At 38.3% G+C, this 21,823-nt stretch overlaps 1 protein-coding gene across 3 annotated transcripts in view; it reads right to left on the bottom strand.

The window, feature by feature from the left end:
• GREM2 (gremlin 2, DAN family BMP antagonist) overlaps positions 1 to 21,823 on the bottom strand; it is a 41,380-nt gene that overhangs the window by 12,455 nt on the left and 7,102 nt on the right. The window contains exon 1 of one of the 3 annotated variants that reach the window (XM_032681425.1): positions 6,370 to 6,626. The exons of 1 other annotated variant lie outside the window; for it this stretch is intronic. Coding sequence is in view for 1 of the 2 variants with exons in the window: in XM_032681421.1 (XP_032537312.1) it covers positions 387 to 388 (2 nt within the window). In the remaining variant the exon portion in view is untranslated. Of the gene's footprint in view, positions 1 to 386; positions 759 to 6,369; positions 6,627 to 21,823 lie in introns of those variants that run through there. One more of the 3 variants, XM_032681421.1, reaches the window with a different exon arrangement.

The following is a 21,823-nucleotide window of genomic DNA, read 5'->3' as shown; positions in this document are numbered from 1 at the left end:
ATCAGTACTGGCAGCATACGCAACACTGGAGAAAAAAGGAGGAGTAGGAGGAGGGAAAAACCCACAAAATAAAACCAGATTTCTGTTAGCTGTCCATGAGGTTGATTTTCTTTCTCCCAACCTGGTTTTGAAGAATGCTACAGTCAGGGGGTGGAAGGAATAAATAAAACTCCTTGGATACAAGGAGAAGAGCTTTTTTGGAAAGGACCTATAACTCTGCTATGCATCTCAAAAATGTTTCTCAGCAAGAGGGAACTAAGTTGAAAAGATATTTGTTCTTCTTCTTAGTGTTGTTCAGCTTTTAAGCACGAGATAGAGAGCCCCAAATAGGCAAGTCAGTTCTGTTTGCACATGAACATTTTGTCCAGTAAGCAAAAAGAGCCTACATTTAACTTTATTCCTCTGTGCAGAAGTCAGCTGGTACACTCCTATTTGGCAGCATTTCATTTAGGAGAAAACAGCAGATTCTGCCCTTGGGAAACTAAAAACTAAATCTGAAGGGAAGCGGTCGCTTGAGCAAATGTCTTCATTTGTGACCATCCCTCAGCCTGTTGAAAAGGAGGACAGTCAACACAAGAATGGGGAAAGTTCAGCATTTAAATACAATAGCTCATTTCATTGCTTCCTCACTGGAGAATCGATACTACAAAAGACTATTTTGCAATGAGTAGTCTCCATATTTTTGTTGTTTGCATTACAACAGAACATAGAAATCTCAATCCAAGACCAGTGCCTGACTAAGCAACACAACTTCAAATGTTTGTAGACTGATTAACATATGGCAGGACCAGAACTGAGCTCAGAAGGGAAGTGAATTACTGGAGGTCAGAAATTAACTGAGAATGAACCATTTCCAATATCTTTCAACTGCACAGCATGGCACCAGTGCTCTTCTTTTTGCTAAGCAATATGGATTTTTTACCCTTAGGCAAGCTTTTCTTTAAAAAATTATAGTTTTGTAAATGAAAATTGGTTTGTATGAAAATTTCCAATATCGTTTCCCTGAGTTTGGATAGAACAGAGATGGAGTTAGGAGCTTTATGGCTTGTAGCTTCAAACAACACACTGCTTCTAGAACACACAGCTCATATGGCCCACAAAAAGAGAGAAGACCATTAATCTTCAATATATATTCATTACTGTACTTACACCTCTCCAAAAAGAGGGCATTTGGATGAGTTCTATTCTTGAACAAAACTGAGATTTCTAAAGTGCTCAAAAGAATTTCCGCTTGCTTCTCGTAATGGTCAGAAAAATGCCATTACTTCTAAAAATCAATAGGTGGCCTGTAATCTTCCATATAATAAACACTAGGTTAATCAGCAGAGAAGTAATATTTAAATTTTCCAGATTTTCTGGTAGATTCAGATGGTTGTATTCTTTCAGACTCTATTCAAGATGCTGTCCTCAGTTAACACATTGTGACTGAAATGGTCGTGTTCCTGTTTGAAAAATCTAAAATGTTATTGATGGTCTAGTGTTCATATTATGAACTTCTGTAAGCCAATATCCTATTTATAGAGCTGAAAAACACAGATGGTTCAAATAAGAATTGCTCTTATCACAATATCCCGCAGGCTAGTCTTTCTATTAGGCAGTAGGAAAATTCCCATACACACAAAATTTCAGCTATGTATCCCCACTATTTTCCAATATGTCCCTTGTGAGAGCCATTCCAGCTGTATTTTCATAAAATTGTCCTAAAAATTGTATACATTTATTCTTTTGAACATTTTTCATTTAGATTTACCTCTGCCTAAATTTGTCCGCCAAAGCATCAATCCTCCTGACTAAAACTCACAGCAGTTCTGGGGACAGAGTGCAGAAGATCTATGCTAATGAGCAAATAACACAAGAATTGACCCCATTCAGCCTGTTAGCTGCAACCAGGTCTACACCACGGAAAAATGTAACAAAGTGCCTTACCAGAATCATTCACAGCAAAGCATTTTTTTCCCCTCAGTGAGGATAAATCTAGGAAATTCTCTCATCCTTTTTTCCTTTGATTAACAAGCAACACATATGACACTTCCTCACAATAAATTTTTTTCCTCTGCCAAATTTCAAACAGGTTGGACAGCAAGGCAGGTTTGAAACTCCTAGGGTACACAGGGAGGCATGAAAAATATTTCAGGGAAGGGGGCAAGGGGGAACAAGTCAATTATATCACAGTTTAGAATCACAAGAGGTGGGAGTAGTAAAGAGGATGTTTAGGGTTACTGTGATGGACTGGCACATTGTGCACACCCATAGAAAATCAGAGTTCATGAGCTCTAATGTTCACATGCAATACAAGACACATTGAAACAATGGTGGGTCAACACAAAGTTTTTAATGCAGTCTCTTGCCCCGGGTGTAAGTTGGCCCAAAAGCTAAAAACTTATTTGCGCTGCACCATGTGTCAGTGGAAGCCAGGCAGTAACAAATCACTGCTGCACTCCATGCATGGTGTTAACCCTGGGTTGATCCCGTAAGGTTTTTGTTCATAAACTTACTTGGAGAATTACAAGATGTTTTATTCTTTCCCTAAGAATGAGGTTTCTGCTTGGCTCACTTTTGCAGTTACTTTTTCTGGATTAACTAATGGCCCATCACAATCTCTGTTTAATTACTTTTGTTTCAAATGTTCGACTCAGCTGTGGGCTTTGGTCTGAAAGGAAGACTGTTCACTCAAGCTCTTGTATGAAAAAATTCATGTATGCAACTGAAATGCAATTCAAACCTGTGAGGGCTGAAAAGTGCAGTAAATGCATGCTCTGATGGATTTTTGTCTGTGTTTCTGCATGCCTATAAACAAAGATGAGATTTGGAGTTCAAAACCTTCAGAGTTACGTGGCTTCCTGGATACTCTTGTACATGCATCAGTTGATGTCTTGGTGCAAGTTCTTCAGTTTGGAATTATTTTGACTCTTGTTTTCAAGCTGTTTTGTAAGATTAAAAAAAGGAATTTTCATTTATTTCACTACATGTCTATTGATATTTCCAAATTGACAGTAATGTTTATGACTGTCATAGCTATCAAATGAACCAAAATAAATCATAGCAGCTCCACAGAAGTACAGAACTTATGAGTGTCATAAAGTCAGGAATACAAGTAAAATTTTAATTACATATACACTATGAACATAAAATGCTAAATACCTATACATTTTAATATCACTTTCTGGGTATATTAGAAAACATATAGCACACAGAATGAATGGGCAAATAACCATTTATGCATTGTTATTGACAGTGTGTATCACTTAACTAAAAGATGAATTTTCAGTGAAATGTTTCAAGATGACTTGTAGCACAGGAAATTTCACATCAAAATACTAGAAATTTACTCTATCCCTACCACTTCACACTGATAGTAACACCTGGCTGTCCCACATCTATGTTCTTGTGGCTTTGATTCATGTTCAGATCAGTGATCTTCCCTCCATCATTACCCAAAGAATGTAAATATTTGCCCTGTCTGTATTCTGGTTTACAGACTTGGCCCATTATTGAATATAAAGGATGTAATTAAATCATAAAAGATCTGTTGCCATGTGTAAATTGGTATTTTATATTTTATGACTTAGGCTTTGCAGAGCAGCCATCTTCCTACTCACCTCCCTTTCTCCTTGCTCATGACTGAATTATAGTTCTGCCTCTAATTGAAGCCTACTTTTATTCTATTTCTCTTATGCTGAGAGGAAGACCAGAGCTACCATTCTGAATACACAGCAAGCCACAGGAGTCTGAATGAGGCACTTTAATGACAGGTCCTCCTACACAGCACATTTGCAGTCTTTCGGCTAATTAATTTGATTTCCTTTGTCTAGACTAACATAACACAGCAAGTTATGCTCATTTAAAGGAACATCGTTAACCTTTCAGTTCTCTCAAAATGAGGAAGAAAGAAGAGTCAATAGACAGGAATCTGGGGGAGACTGACTGACTTTGTCCTTGACTACACCATTGCTTATGTTTTCACTTGATCAAGACTTTGTCTCCAGGAGAACCCGAGACAGCACTATCATCAGAGGAGAGACTATAATCAAAATCAGATATCATTGGTATGTGCATGGCAAGGCAGTGGCAGTTACACAGAAGGGTTCTGTCTATGATGCACTGCAGTCAGCAGCTTTCTTCCTGGCAATCACTTGGCATTTGCCGTTCACAGCTCCTGACATCCTCAGAGGGCTGAACAAACACGTAATTAAAAACACACACAAGCTGTTTTCTTCAGACTCCCTTCATAGAATGAAAGGAGATTCAGTAGTGTGCCGCTGGACTAGTAAACCAGAGGCAAAGCTAGTAACAGAGTTAAAGAAGTAACTCCTCACTATTTGGAAGGTGAGACCTTCATTTGACAGGTTTGACAATGGTTGAAACTGTGGAGCTGGATGAAGTCTCAGAACTGGGCTGTCAGTCAAATACAGAACCTGGGAAATGGAGTGATGCTTGATGAACAGATGAACAGACTTGAATTTGAAAGTTCAGCCTTTTGAGTCATGTGGGAAGATCCAATTTTAATACCCAGCAAGAAAAGTTACGAGGATTCAGACATCATATAGGTACCCTGTGGAGTGGAATGAGTTCCCACATTTCTTAACAACATCAGGGAAGAACTTCCCCTATGACAAAAGAAGAAGGAAGGAAGCCCACAGGGGCAATCGCCAACCCTTTCTGCTCACATATACACAGAAAAGTGCCAAAACTCCCCTTCTGTAGGTAGTTCAGGGCCACTTCTATCTTTGTCACTCCAGTTGCATTTATAATTTTGCAGCATCAGAGGAGAAGGATTCCAATTTTTCTACGTCCTGGCTTAGGGGTTATTTTTTTGGCTCACAGTAACTAGGTACCCTCTTTACTCAAACACAAGCAGAAGATAAACTGCACCTGGAGGCTCTTTATTAGCTTATTCTGACCTTGGGGTTTTACAGTGTTTGGCCATAAGCCATTAAAACTGTGTCATCACAGCTCAGGTTTGAGTATTTTTCCATTACTGACGATTTCAAGCTCAGCAGAAGTAGACAATAAGTAAAAGGAAATCCAAAGATTCTTCCCTTTGGCTCTTTCAGAAAGCTAATCTCAGAAAGGTCAGGGAACTATCTTGGAAAGAGTTAGCCAACTAGCTATAAGTTTCAGTGTGAGATCACAAGCTCCATTTCTCTTCCACATCTGTTCAAGGCCTCTTCCCCAGCTCTAACTTAGGCGGCTCCTTCTTGAATCTAGAGGAGAGAGATGACACTTTTGGTAATCTTGGGTAACCTCATGTTTCTACACAGAAGAATATACCGAAACTCCATTTCATGTCAGTGCTTGACTGGAGTAATGAATTTTGCAAGTGAAGTGGCCAAGAGCTTCCCTTTTGACATAACTACAATGTGAGATACTAGCTAACATCTCCGTATGTGACCACTAAATGCAAGACTGATTGTGAAGAGGGGGAACAAGTGATCAAAAAGATTGTTCATTCAGGGTTTGGTTTGGTTTCTTTTATCTTATTACAAAGTAGTCAGAGAACATATACATTACAGTTTACACCATTTTTCTAATCCTAACCACTTAGTGCTGTTTCAAGAAATTACATATATCATACTGAAGCAGCAAGGAAGATTATATATATCATACTGAAGCAGCAACCAAATGCCATCTCTGCTGCTTGCTGAGTCCCATTGTAACTGATTATAGCCATGTAGTTGACTCTGAATTTTTCCTTATTTTCCCTTTAAAGAAGTGAGCAAAAATTGGTTTTAAGATACTTTCAATGTAAAATTATTAAACACTAAAAAGCCAAGAAGCCATTTCACAGAGTTAATATGAAATATATTTTTGTCTCGGTAATGGGAAAGCTCTAAAAATGCAAAAATCGAACTAGGACTTTTAGGTATTTCCAGTCTAAAAATGTCCACATCTCTTTCTGTGAAAAAGTAACTTTGAAAAAAAATTTTTGGTGAACACTTCTGAAAACTTTAATTCCCACTGTGTGAAGAGACAACAAAAAGTTTAAACTCTGAACCCTTGAGGCCCAGTTGCCACAAGTCATGTAGCATGATGGTCCTCATTGGGTCAATGATAACCGCATCCCCCTGGGATTTTTTATGCTTGTATTTTGAAAGGAGGCTCAGTAAAGAATTTGGCTTAGGAAAACAAGACTGTGCTTCCTCTCTTCCCTTACTTAGTTTCAGAACAACAGCTTTTGCTTTGAGTGATTATTTCAGCTTCTGTAATTCTTCTCCAGCATAAAATTATAGAGAAGCTTCATATGTATCAGATCAATAATTTGGACAGCAAATATGGTTGGTGTCAGAGCAACAAAAGGAAAGGGAATAGCAATGAGGAAAAACACTATCAAAAATGTACCAAGCAAAGGCAAAGCTAAAAACAGCTCACCTGTCTGAAAATCTGCTAACTTGGCAAAACCCCTTTTTCTCAGAGGATCCTAAAAAGCTCTTAGTTAGGGCAAAGACTGAAGAATATTAATTGACACTTGGCAAAACTGTACTCATTAAAAACAGGGGGACATTTTTGGAGCTTTTTTCTTTCTTTCCCACCCTCAAAATCAAACAATTTGTTTTATAATATGAATGACTCAAAAAGCTACATCAAAGCAAGTGCACACTTCCACATCTACATATTTGTTATAATGTTGAAGGGGAAGATTCCTAAGCTTACCTAAAAAGAAGAAAAAAAAAAGAGTGAAGAGTGTTAGTTAAATTATTAAACTGTATAGGTTTATAGTTTAAGCAGAATACGCAATGCCACTGCAGACTGGAATGGGAAATGAAGTAAGAGAGGCACTTTTAAACTAATAGAAACAGGCCTGAAAATGCAAGGTATTGAGTGGATTTACAGCATAACTGTAGAAAAGACATAAAGACCTCATCAAGATAGTATAGTTTTAATGAGGTCCTCTCTATGACTGTTCTCCACCCCCCTCAAAATCTTATTTGTTTAAAGTTGCTTTCCAAATCCATGGCAAAGTATCTAAGAGAAACCAGAAATGAGATTTTAGAGTCACTAGAAATAGGTGACGGGCACATACATATCACTTGAATCAATCTGAGCAATACATAAAACACCTGTTCCCACACCTACAAAGCCTCCAGTTTTATTTTGGACTGTGACATTGATTATGTGTCCGTATACCAGTGTTTCTGCAGGGTGCTGAGGCGTACAACAGGGTAGGTGGTGATGCTGTCTTCTGCCACTCACACAGAAGGCAGACAAAGCTTGAGAGCCCCTCAGCAGCTCCCTGTCATCCCTGCTTTATCATGTGTGTTTCACATACAACCCACCAACATCACTGAGTGGAAGATGAACAGAATGAACACCTTCCAGTCATCCAAAAATGTAGCCAACAAGGTATGCTACTTATCTTTCTTGTAACCAGCCTTGCAACATGAACACCTTTATGAACATAAGCTCATGGTTTCAGTACCCATAGGAACCGGAGATTATTCGACTCACATAAAAAAAACAAAAAAACCCCAAAAAAACCCCAAACAAACAAAAAACAAAACAAAACAAAACAAAACACCATCAAAAAACCACAAAAAACCAAACCCAACCAAGAAAACACAACCCTCTAAAAAAGTTAGTGGGAATGCAGAAAGCACAGAGGGGCACTACCCATACTTTACAGCTGAAGCTGGGTTATTAGACAGGGAATAAACACAAAAATCCTGGGTCTGAAGGGAACTACAATACCATATCCACCATATTTTGATGTGATTAGGCTTTGTTGTACAGAGGGTGAGGTCCTAATTTAAACTCCCTGAATTTTATCATCCTCCCTGACACATTTAGAAGGTCATTATAGGTTATATAGGTTTTTGAGTCCTAATGAAAATAATCAAAAGAATTAAAACCTATTCTTCTTTCCCTCAGTTTTATGTTCTGATTAGAATACTTCAGGATGTGAGTTCAAATTTATATTCCTGTTATATATAGTCCTCACAGAATAGTACAATTCCACTTCAGGTAAAGTAATGGCACAAAGAAAACCCTGAATCTGACCTTGGGAAATAATCAAAACAGCAATTAATGTCAGCTGGATATATTTCTAGCTGCAACCCATGCCCCTCTGAGATAAAGCTTAAATCACCTCACACTGTCACTCAGTCCGGGGCACAGTTTGGGTCCTTTAGACTGTGAGCCACAGTCCCTGTCCTCCTGGAATCACCTTCCCCCCAGAAAGGACCCAGGCATATGTGCAGCCATACAGTCAGCAAGACATGTTTGCAGATCCAGTCAAAAAGGAGTTTTTTTGTTTTCGCTGCAGTGATGCCGCTGGGCCCCCCTCGTGCCAGTGCTGGGCTGCTCTGCCTTGCCAGTGCCAACCTATGGGCAGGCAGCCTCCAAACAGCGGCCACGTCACACCCTGATACTCCTTCCAGACTGGGGCCTGGGAACGCTGTCACCCAATTTACTGTTTCAGGGTGGAGGAGGCTAATGTAACTGGGAGGGTGTGGCTGATAAAGGTGGCGTTGACAGACAGAACTGCATGCTTTGGCTTCCTACAAGAAATGCATGGTCCTTATATCTAAGTGGTTTGATGTTAGTAGTACAGTCTGTACCAAAGCAGTGAGAAGAAAGAATAACAAAAACAACAACAACAACAACAACAATAATAATAATAATAATATAGAATGTGGTAAGTAGTACCATTTCAGATGCCCAAGAGCATCTGAAAGATGTTTGTTTAGGCTGACATATCAGAGACAAACTCTATAATAGATACATATTCCTCCACAGTGGCTGCTGGAAACCAGATGAGAAATGTGGTGTATTTCAACCGGCACATGTGCCGAGGCAACAAGCTCTCCATCAGAACCTGATTCTGCTCTAAGGACTTGATTTTGGCAAGTGTCTGAAACATTACAGTTCTTACTTATGACTAGATTTCCAAAAGAGGTATGCACTGTTTGTCTCAAGTCCTCAATGAATATAGGGTACTTAAAAAGAGGATCTTTTATCTTATCTTGAAAATGTGCTCTACAACAGTGGTGCTAAACTAAATATTAAACATGGAAAAAGGAGCATGAAAATGTTCTTTAATTTCTCCATCCTTCTGCCAGACTTTTGAGTATCCTGCCTTTTAAGTGTAAAGGTTTCTTCTGCCAAGAAGGTTTTAAGTGATTAAACACAACTACTGGGTACACTACATAGAAATTATCTACATGATGCATGAAACGCTGATGCTTTCTGCTTCATTCTTTCTCCATTAGCCATATGACCTCTCACATCCTCCTTGTCCTAACACCTACCCTTGCTGGATTCTGCACAACTGATTCAGGATCTAGCCCTGAAGATTGTGGCAAGGTGGCTCGCTCTTTGTGTGAAGATGCTGTGTATCCCTGCATTTAGTGCAATTCAAAATTAAGCAAAACTGAATTTCAGGACAAACAAATAAACAAGTAACCTTGTTTGGCAAAAGAAGTCAGAGGAAATACTTTTCCAGTCTCTTTCCAGGTAACAGATATGCCACAACACTCATGAGACAGAACCAATCTGCTGATTCATAGCTTGAAAAAAAAGATCTGTCCGAAGTTAAGAAGTTATAATGCATTTTGAATGCAAATATTTGTCTAACCTCCCTTTCAAAACAGAGCATCAGAACCGTAACAAAAGTTGGTCACCTGTTTTGGCTATTGGACTCACATGGATTTTTACCCTCCTTAGGTAAAAGTATAAGTTGTACATTCACATGATATGGTAAGAAATGGAGTGATGCTGCTAAAACATGAACGAGAAAAACATAAGTTTTCAGGAGCATTCATTCAGCAGAAGGCTGAAACCTCATCTGACCAGGTGAACAGCACCTGTTCACTTGGTCAGATACTGTTTTTCAGATGAAGGCTTCAATGCCAAGGAGCACCAGCCTGTATCTCTGCCACTCAGTCAAAGGGTACAAACACCACAGTGACTAGCCATGAAAAGGGAACAGGTCGTATGCACAGAACCTGTGCATTAAGTTTCTCCCTTGTTACTGAAAAAAGGCACCTTCATTCTCCAAAAGTCTGGATGATTTTGAGAACCACATGGGCAAAGGTCTTCCACTTAAAACTTAACTACAGCTGCATGTGTGCAAGAATAAATGTAATATAATTAATAGTCAACAGACAGGACTAAGCTCTCATTCAGGTATGGGCTCACATCATTTTAGTAATTAGGACTCTGATTGAAAGAGAGCATCTTTAAACTAACACTGTAGAAGTTAAGCAAACACTTAATTGGCTTCCTGTATTCAGGTCTGAAAGTCTGAAGTTGCCAGACCTTAGAAGAAAAGTATGATAATGTACCCTGCACACAGCAAGTCAAAAGCACTAAGGAAAACACACTACCCAACTGTAATTAAAATTAAGAGATGGAAATTGGACGGCAGTCAGATAAGTTTGTTGTTTGGATCAGATGGCATTTAAACCGGGAAAGGAGTCTGACATCTTAAATGTACAGCTCTTATTTTTAATCAATTTCCTCTACTGATGTTTATTCTTCCTAAAGGAAGCTGTAGGCTCTGTACTTCACTGACAGCTTTTTGTTAAATCAGCTTCCATACACTGTCCCCCTCCCCCAGTTTTATATAGTTTCTTGTGCATTGATGTCTCACAGTGGTCATCACAGTAACATGTCTCAACATGTCCCATAGTAGGACAAGAGACTCCTCTACACCTGAAAATTAAAAAAAAAAAAAACATATCCAAAAGCAGAAGTTAATCCAACTTATAGTTAAATCTCAAAAAAACCTTGATCAGTTCTACGGCCACCACACTTCACTGACGGTATGCTGAGGACATTAAGAACAAATCAAGAGTCTATTTCTGGCCCTGAAAACATGGGTGTACAAATATAGAATGGAAAGGAGTAGCTTATGAACTAGTTTTGGGTATCCACACTGCAGGAAAGCCATGAAGTCCCTCTCAAGGGGAGGCGAAGAAGAAAAACAAGAACATTTATATACACAGAAACAATAACTCAATATGGCAATATTGGAGTAATCAGGGATCTTCAATAAAGCAAAGTCCAGAGGAGTAACATTAATAGCTGTAAAATGCATAAAAGGCCATAGCAAAGAGTGAAACAATATGTTTTTACTCTTTGTGGATTCAAATGGAACAATGTTAGTAAATAAGATTTCAGACAATATTCCTATTAGCAAGCACCATGATACAGATAGTAAGGCGGTAGCATTGATTTGCCTAAGTTTGTAAACTCATCATCAGGATTACTGAGGAGAAAGTGATGGAAAAGGAAAAGAAAAATCACTTCTACCATGGATTACGTTAGATGAAATGATCCTAATAAGCCGGAGGAGAGCCAGATGCCTTCTCAAAGTCCCTTTAATTCCCTTTTAAGTAAACAGACATACGTATATTATATAGCACAACTATTATCCTCCAAAGAACCATGTTTTTAACAGGATTTCTTTTTTGCCTAGTTTTCTATCATCTCTCTTTCAGCTTCCTAGGCTTTTAGGTTTTGTTCTAGCTATCACAGAAATAAATCACCATTCTTTTTGCTGTGGGGTCACTAAACCACTACTCAAAGCCAACCTTATGTTTAACACACTGCAATATGTTAAATGTGAACCTACCAGGTTTATAACACAGATACTATCAGATGGTTTCAGAATTAAAGACTCAGTCTGACTTCTTTTGCTGTAGGTAGAATACATAACTTTTGTGTAACATTCCACTGTTAGCAAAAGAAGTCAAGATTTTGCAGAATGTCTTGGCTTTTACAAAATTTCAGTTAGTTAGAGGAAACATTCCCTTGTGTATTTTTTGAAGAAGATGAATGTAATTTATAAATCATTAGAAAATGTTAGATTTCCTAAAACATACTGAAATATCCATAAAACACACAGAGGCCATTTTCCATATAAGGCTAATTTGGGGTGGTTTTAAACCATCTTTGAGGACTGACTTCAAGGTAGAGGAGTCAAAACTGCTTAATCAGACAGGATGGGTAGATGATAAGATGGAAATATTGTACCATATCACATTTCTTCCTCACAGTCCCTTCGGAAACAGACTGACAGATGTACTGAACTAGAAGGTTGGCAGCAGCACCACTGCTGCGACACCACCTGATGGAGCAGCCAAATTCCACATTCTGAAACTGAATGGGGCACGTGAGTGGTTTTTCATCCAGACATATCAGAATGACAGAACAGACCCACAAACAACTAGGTCCTTGAAGATCTGAGGCCAACTGGAGAGGTTTGCACAGAACAAAACATCTGTAATGTCCTCATGACAGCAAACGCCCAAATTCCTCTCTATTTGTAATACCTGTAATTAACAGGTGTGGAATACTTTGTCAACAGCTGTTATCATAAAGCTATGGTATTTGTCCCACAAGCACAGCAATACCCTGTGAAGCTGTACCCACTGTCCAACGCTCCCTTTCCCACAGAGCACAACAAATAAATTAATGAGATTGCCCTCAAACAGAAACTGAACACACATTGGAACAGAATTCAAGTTTCCCATCTGCCTTCTTTATCCTACCAAAATTGAAAAAACAGTTTTGAAATTTGATTTACTTATTGTAGTTAATACTCTAAAATTAGCCTAGAGAATAAAGGCATCTCCTCAACATTTTCCCTATGAGGAACTGCTCCCTTACCTGGACATAGTCTAATATTTCTGATTACTTTAAAGAAGTGGGGTAACGTTGCAGTGTGTGGCTTACTAAAAGCCAGGAAAGAGTCATTCACCTAAGAGCAACCTACAGTGCCGATATTATTTATTTATTTGATATTATGTACTGTTCTTATTTATTTACTGTTATTTAGCAACCATTTTACTGCTATTTCTGAGAGAAGCCAGTTGCTGTGGTATGTTTTTTAAACCAATGCTGTATTTATACTCTCTTGTAAACCAACATAAAGCAATGACCAAGTGGGTATACGTACGTCCATATTCTGAGAAAAAGTACACTGCTCATTGCCAAGGAATTACTGTAGAACTGAACCAAAAGGGAAGTTTAATACAAGACAGAATCCTTAAACATATCAGTATGGTAGAGGATGAGAAGCATCTGCAAGTCTTTATACACTAGTCAGTACTGCAATGCTTTCTACTAAAAAAAGTTCCACACACCTGTTTACTGTGTTCTCTAAGCTAAGGAAAAAAAATGGCAGGTGGGCAGATTCTCCGCAAATATGTATTTAAAAGTATTTCAGAGGCTTAATCTGACAAATACTGACTTCATTAAAGTGAAAAGAAAAAATAATATTTTAAATCAGTAGATATAACAATTTTACTCTGTGGGACTATCAATACAAAAATCCTTGAGGTTTAAAATATACAGTCATTTAAATCAGGCAAGGATCTGTCTTCAGGCTGACTCACTGATATTTGACACAGTTCACGTGGACAAAAAAAGTACTGCTATTAAAAATACTTGATAAATTTAAAGGAAACAGCAAATGCTTGCAGATAAATTATTGTGACAGATGACAGATGAAAAAAAGAAAAAGAAACAAATCACACCAAAGAAATGTTTATCAGAAAGTAATTTAAAATAATCAATTAACAACATTTATGTACCCAGAATGTCTTGTAATTCCAATACAAATTATTTTTCATTTGTACTTAGTATCATGCTACTTCTGTAGTTATTTTTTATATCTGAAATTGTATTAAACTTTTAATTAATTAAAATTCATCTGGCTATAAAGAGGAAAAAAAAGGACAAGGGAAGAGAAAACTCCACAAATGAATGTTTTCTGCCTAATGTGACACACCAAATAAATCTAGCCTAGTTAGTTCTAATCTAGGCTACAGCAGCCCTTGGCTTTACAAGAGCACCAGTATCTGAAAAGGTTCCATAAAACATGGCTAAAAAGGTATCCCCCAAAAGCCTGTAAGGCTGAACAAGTTCCCTCTTTTTAAAGACATCCAGTCCAGCAAAATTCTTTGGTAACTCAAGCCTTTCTGCTTTCTAACTTTTCTAGCAGAGCTGCTCCACAAGCTCACATGAGACATCTGAGAATGGTTCAGTGTCCCATTATATGCCTTTCTAAGAAGTGTGAGCCTACAGTAATTTAGTATCAACACACCACAGGTAATTATCTTTTAATGTTCTCTTTTCCGTGACCTTCGATATTGGGATCCAGTAAGAATTTAATGGAATATCCTTTTGGGTAAAATACTGAAGTAAGTGAAGAAGGAGAAAAAGCTGTAATAGAACTTTTTGAGGGGAGAAAATGTAAAGAAATGAGGAGTTCTTTATGGCATAACTGCCATGCAATTCTAAAGCAACAAATACATTAATGTAATTGGAATTACTCCATACTCCATTGATTTACACTCCTGACTTGAATCAAATTAAGATCTGATTAGGGTTTACTTCAGCGATACCAGACCATCAGAAGATACCGGAGATACCAGATCATCTGAAGCCATGAGTTTGAGTAATGGTGACACATAACTGTTTTTCTGAAGCTAATGGTAATTTTCCCACAACGTGTGCACTACTTGCTGGCTTCATAACACAAATGTCTTGTGTGGTAGTTTCCTGGCTGGAAGGACCTGGTTACTGCCAGTTGGCAGTACCAGGCAAATCATTTCAGCAAAGAAGGGCTGATCCTAATCTCTCCTCATGCAAGGCTAATACAGTATCAGTGAAGAATTCAGTATCTGTGTTCCTTTGTGTGCACAACTCCCAAATGAACTTTGGACTTGTAAAATTGGTTGTTATAAAGGACTTCTTCACCTTGAAGTAAAATCATGTTCAGTGATCCTCAAAAGCATCTGCAAAATCCCAACAGTATCCCTGAAAGGCTCACCAGCTCTGAAGTGTGACATTCTGGCACCAGGGGCTGTTCCCTATATAAGGGCTTGACAGTAGAGGGAAGGGGGTAAAATGTGTCTAGCTGTACTTTGGATCTAATTACATCTTCTTATAGCTCCAAGGACCTTATCAGCTTTAGTTCCAGAGTGTAATTTAACCTATGCATTCAACCCTCATAGTGATCATCTCCAGCCTGCAGTTGGACCTTTCTCCTTAGAGAGTGAAAATCTCAGTAGATACATCCAAAAGTGGAGCATTAAGCAGCATCATGCAGCATTTCTTAAATTGTCTTCCCCCTTTTTTTTTCCAAACGCTTCTGCAGAAGCCTCCACTCATAAGATGCAGGGTTTTGTAAACACTCATTTTTTCAAAATTATCTGAAATTCAATAATTTCCCACACTGGCACACTGACTTATGTACACTTTAAGCCTAATCCCCAAAACCCTCCCTACGGGCAGCACAAAGAGTGCAACTGTCTGCCTCACCTATGGAATTCCTGATACCAGATACCTAATTTTTATGTTCTTCAATAGTCCTTATTACTCCTGAGAGTGCTGCCCGTACTGAATTATCTAGGTTGCTCAGTTTTACATTCAAAAACAGGTGCTTTGGAAAACCAGGACTTGCACTTCCATTAGACTTTGCAGCTTAGTCTACAGAGCATGTCATTTTGATTGGAAGCCACCTAGGCAGGTGACCACAAAGCAGTTTACCTTAGCTATTAGTCACCTGCTTCTCTGCAAGCCTTATTAAATCCAGACTGTCAGGCTAATTTATCTTCACAGCTCCACATAGTGAGCAAGGATCATGCAAAATTTTTAGCCTTACTAATGTTGAGCAGAGCAAAGTCTAAGCACTGTAAGAAAAAGGTTTAACGCTACTCGCCCAAAAAGAAACAAAAAGTTTAGCGCTCCATGTTCACAAACTAGCACTCTAGGCATTGTTATTTGTAGAATTCCTTTGACCTTCATAACAGGCCAGTCTTCTGCATAGTGAAAATAGGTGGAAGGAAAGAAGGCAAAGGCTACTTTTACCCTCCACATATCTAAGCAGTGCCAGAGAGGCCAGATACATTTAGATTCTTCTTAAGGTACTCAGAGATTGTGCTGAAATTTCCAGAATAAAAGCAAAATGCTCCTTTCATTAATTTATGCATGAATCAAGGTTTTATTGCAAGTCATATATATATCTGCAAGGTTGGGCTAACAGGCATTTTTTAAGTAAAGGTTAATCTGATATGAGAAGGTGACCGAGACAGAGGGGCAATGTTGCTGTGGTTCTTGATTCCTGACTTTTTTTTTTTTTTGTGCATGGCATAATAATGCAATCCTATGAGCAAAAACAGTGAAAGAAAAAAATGGTTAAATATGTTGCGTTCCTCTCCCCACACCCCTACTGTGTCCTGTAGAGCTGCCCAATGAACAGGAGCAAGCAAAATCTACGAATGTACAACCCTTCTCTTTGCAGACACTGGTGATTGCTGTTTTCAGCACAGATTCAAAACCATGCCAACATTTGTCTTTCTCCCTTTTCTCCTGCACATTCCTTCTGCAGGCCTCTTTAACTACAACTCTGCATCAGAGCAATAGTTTTATGCCACAAGATGATCTGGAGAGAGACTGCTGCCTCAACATAGCATGGAGATGACTCAATAGTGACAAAGTAAATCATCCTTCAAAGGTAAGTCAAAAGTGAATAAGTAATTTTATCTGTCAAGAGTTAACATGCAATGAATACTTGTAAAGGTTACACAACATAAAATCAACTAGTGGTTAGACATGAGTTCACTCACATATGCTAACCAAGGAAGTCTATGAAGGAATAAATCCCACTTGACTTCTTAATGAAAAGCTTTAACAACAGCAAGTTAAAAAAAAGATTATATCTTAAGAGATTGTTGGCTTACAGCCAGATATCTTATAGTAAAGATGCATCTAGTAAGTATTTCTTAGGAATTGTGTTGAATTTCCACGAAAAAATACTTTAAAAAACAGTGAATGAGTGAGCAGAATAGTGTGCAATGAATAAAAGATAATCCTCAAGCTGGTTAAAAATGCCCCAAACACTTGTTGAACCCACAGACACTGTGAAGCCACAAACAGTCGGGAATTTAACTTCAGTCCACTGAAAAGCTTAACTCATTTTTCATTTCTGTCACTATTTGCATTTTTCTTTTTTTCAGTTACATTATCTGTTTGGATTTTTTTCTTGAATGTACTTTTCAAGTTCTCTTACAAATTTCTAGCATGGCATGGTATCTTTCCTGTAAACTCTGTGAACACATAGCTTATGGTGTTTAAAACATTCTATTTAATGAAAAGAAATTAAGAATCCTGCTAAAATGTGCAAGTAGCAGTTGTATATTCTGAAATCCAGGCTCTAAGTATACATCCCTTAAATTTTCCTAACTCATTGAATAAATAGATCCTTTGAGGTTTACCAGATAAATTTTAGATTACTCAGGCTATCCGAAGGATGCTGCTCCGTGCAATTGGAGCTGAAAGTGCATTTATCTTGCTATAAATAAGGTGACTCTTAAAGAATGAAGTTCAGAAGTGTTAATGTCAACTCTTTAGTGGATGTATCTTTGATAGGGTAACTCCATATCTCAAAGTACCTAAGCTAGTCTAACTCAAATTTGAAATTAATTCTGACCTTTATAATATGTGCAAGTCAGGAAAAGCTGATGGAATAATTTCAGAATTAAATTATGTTTTATCATAAAACTAAGTAGGTAAAAAGCTATTTGAAAGTTACCATTTAAATATGGTGTTGACTCAGAACTACCCTCAAAACCATACAGAATAAAAGGTATAACTGAAATGTTCCAGAACAATCTATGTATGGAATAATTCAGTTAATCAGAAGAAAATCCTCTCTTCCCTACTTTACAGTACTTAGGTTTAGATATGGTACTTCAAAAGAGAAAAGTGTAAGGGCAATTAGCAGTTGTTGTCTCATTCTTTTACTACAGTAAAATCATATTTTACAGGTATGGATGGCCTTGTGTAAATCATAAACAAAAGCTTGGGATGTTCCGGGTTAGAAATCTTAAATAATGAAGACAGAAGAGCAGTGCACACTTGGCTGAAATTCCCACTATACAGAAGGCATGGTTAACACTGCTGGGGGTTTTAAGTGTAACAGTAGATTTGCATTGTCTTCAAGTAATACACTGTTCTACTCCTCTGTGCAGGAGTTAATCTGATCCAGTGTGTGCAAATCCACATTAGAATTCACATCCTTATAGGCTTTATGGAAAAGCAAAACAACTAATTTTTTTTTTTTATCTACACGTAAGGCCATAGCTACCTCTTTTAGATATTATTCACACTTGCTTATGTGAGAAGCACCTTAGCTTTTTAAAATGTTTTTTAAAAGTGTTCAGTGACAGTAACAGTTTTTACAACTCATAAAGTGACCCATAAGGTTCTGTTCAAGCAATAACAGCATTATACAATCACTGAATGGATGAGGTTGGAAGGTTGGAAGGGACATGCCAGTCCAATCCCCTTGCCATGGCAGGGACACATTACATTACACCAGGTTTCTCAAAACACCATCCAACCTGACCTTCAACATTTGCAGTGATGGGATATACACAGCTTCTCTGAGCAACTTATTCCAGGGTCTCACCACCCTTGTTAGCCCACGTCATTGTTCAGAAAATTCAGGAATGCTGGTCTTTGGGCTGTCTCTTAAACAGCCATATTTTCCAAAGATTTTCCACACTTAGCAACTAAGCATGTGTATCTAGATGACTAAGGCCACCCAGTTCTAACAGGATTTTCAAGACACCAAGGAGTCTGCACCCATGAGCCTTGTCAGCTAGAGGACATAAAGTGTTTTGAACACTTAGTCAACATTTCCAGCACCATTTCCGAGCCAGTTTCCCATATGTGTTGAGTGTATGCCATTTTAGACACGCCAGAGGGCACAAAGAAAGGCTGTAACAGAATTAAGACACAGCCTAGTGGCCAGAAGCTGAGCCAAGGGCAAGATGATCCTTTCAGCGTAAGTTTAGACCTATGCCTAGCTAATGATACCACACGGGCATAACTACAGGCAGCATAACAAAGCAGGGATACCTTCTGGACCATTAACACTTTGTGCTGCTTTTTGCAGGGATAGAGTTAATTTTCTTCACAGTAGCTGTGAAGAAACACAGAGATGTTTTAGTTATTGCCAAGCAGCACTTGGACAGCATCAAGGCCTTTTCTGCCTGCTTTTTGTCCTACCCCACTAGAGAGAAAGCTGGGGGTGTAAAAGTTGGGAGGGGACACAGGCGTGACATCTACCCCCAACTGACACAAGGGATATTCCAGACCATATGGTGTCATGTTTAGCATATAAAGCTGGTAGGAGAAATGTTCGGAGTGATGGCGTTTGTCCCCCCAAGTCACCGTTCCCCGTGACGGAGTCCAGCTTTCCTGGGGATGGCTGAACACCTACCTGCCCATGGGAAATGGTGAATGAATTCCTTGTTTTGCCTGGATTGCACACGCAGCTTTTGCTTTCCCTGTTAAACTGTCTTCATCTCAACCCACAAGTTTTCTCACTTTTATTCTTCTGATTTTCTCTCCAGTCCCACCAGGGAGAGGAATGAGCAAGGGGCTGTGGGAAGTTTAGCTTCCAGATAAGGTTAAACCATGACACACATTTAAGAGACTACTAGATTCTGCCACTTCAAAGAAATTGATCATGCATTGAAATCGAAAGGCCATCACAGAAGCTTTAGGAAAGGTTTACAATCAGTATGAATACAGTACTTATTTAAAAGCAAAACTGAAGCATGATTCTCACCCAAAATAATATACCAGCACTGCTGTGTGACTAACTGCCATATCTGTTATCATGCATCCAGAAGTTCAGTCAATAGTGTATCTGTTGTCCAAATTAAGACATCAGTCTTAATCATGGTAAAGTAAGCCAGTTTTCAAATGTTTTTAAAGGAAAAATAAATATATCGGGGAAAAAATCTAATTTGGAGCACTTCATAATCAAAGAATAACAGTTCACTTTTATTGAGAAAATAATCTTCTCTTTAATTAATGTGTCTAACCATTTGTATTGTAATGTGACAATAAAAAGCAACTAATTTTTGGTTGTTTTGCAAACAGTAACAATAAATGTAAACCTATGATAAATACAATGACCAGTACGTTTCAATATTCTTAACAAATACACCTAAATTTTGGTGTGTGGGGGAAAAAAATCAAACAACAAACATGGCATTAGCATCTCAAACTCCCTAGATTTTACGCATTCAGATAAAGTAACAGCTTAAGTCAATCATGTTGACTGTTACCCGTTATTTATATGAGTAAATGAAGCTGGTGTCTGAGTGGGGAGATGAACTGGCAATTTGTATATAACAGGACAAACTGCAAGCACTCTGATTGTAGTCTATCTACATGGATGAAGCTAAGCAGAAGAGCCAAAATAGGCAATACTTCCTTTTACCCAATAACAAAGGAAGACAGAGACTTCTTCAATCTGCAGGTGAAGTTGCTGAGGATGGATCTGCAGAAGAACTGGCCCCAGCTATGGCCAGAAGCCTGGACTGCCACTGGAGTTAGATACACAGCAGTCTCATTCAAGATAGGAAACCCTTGGTGTAGACTTCTCACCCATGCATTTGCAGTTCTATTGCCTAACAGATCATCTAAAACCAGAGTAAAAATTCCCAGTAACAACAACTCAGCTGGTTGGGAAAGGCCATCCCCAGTGACTCCACAGACCTTTAAAGCCCATTTTGTGTGGGAGAGGAATGCAGGAGAAGTAAGACTATTCCTGTACAGCACAAGTGTGTTGAACAGGATGAGATAGATTACTTCAGACTCAAGTTTATCTCATGCAGGTTGGAGTTCAAATTCACATCTTACACAAACAGGAGAAGAAATGAGTGTTTTGGGGTGACTTCATGGGTAGCATACAAATACATAAAAATTCATAAAAAGAGTGATCCCTGCTTTTTAGCAATTTAAGAAATTTCATAATTGAGAGGAGCATGGAAATTAACTAATTTCCCTAATCATCTATTTATCAAATAAATTTATTACCTTATACAGCGTGAACAGCTTACAGTAGTAGCTTCCATAACCAACAGTGACTTCATCCTGCAGTTACTACTAATTACCAACACAAGGTGGGAATAATCCACTGGATTTTTGTGGTGCTCAGAAGCACACAGTGAGTAGCTGCCCACTTTTTCAAGAGATCTGCCAGTTTGGCGGTGATGAAAAAATTTACAAGATAGCTTGTGTACTGCACTGTAATTATGCACTCCCCTCTACTCCTAATATTTTAAAAAAAAAAAAATTCCTGCACGCATTTCATACCAAAATTACTTAATTCTATTTTACTGATTTGTAAGCAGCACTTGTGACCATGTAAAAATGACCTCTTAACATGTAATTAGGAATGGAAAGTCATCCCTGTGGCCTTTTCTTTCTCCAGAATTCATTCTCTACTTGAAACATTGGCCAAGGCACAAATAAACAAACAGTAAATACAAGACTGGACTGCCATTGCTTCTCAAGAGTAAAGCCTGCCAATGCCAGATATGGATCCAGACACATTGCTGGTTTTACCTCTTCCAGAATAACTTTTCCAAGGAGCTACACCCTTGTCTAGCTTGCTCAAATTCTAAAAATCGCTGTTTATGACTGTGGCTGTAATACTTGACCTAACCAGAAGTGCCAGGAATCAAACCACAGTCTTTGGAAAGCAACAGGATCCATAAGCTTATGGACTCCTTATTTTGACAGACCATGCTACGAGATTCCCAATCCTAAGCCGCCTGAGATGGCTATGCCAGGACAACAGTTCAGATTCCACAAATCACATCCATATTGTCAAGTCTTTCAGCGTCTGGTGTAGTTTTAAATGAACACCAAATCTGTTTGTCGGATAGAGTCCGAACTGCTAAATAAATAGTGATAAATTTCCTAATACTACTGGGCAGAGTGTTCCTGCAAGTACAACGTGTGTTTATCAGCTTCCCACTGAGCTAGCATTGACTTTCAAATTTCCTTTAAT

The sequence above is a fragment of the Chiroxiphia lanceolata genome, chromosome 3 (assembly GCF_009829145.1).
Source record: "Chiroxiphia lanceolata isolate bChiLan1 chromosome 3, bChiLan1.pri, whole genome shotgun sequence".
NCBI lineage: Eukaryota > Metazoa > Chordata > Aves > Passeriformes > Pipridae > Chiroxiphia > Chiroxiphia lanceolata.
This window is presented reverse-complemented; position numbering and strand designations above follow the sequence as displayed.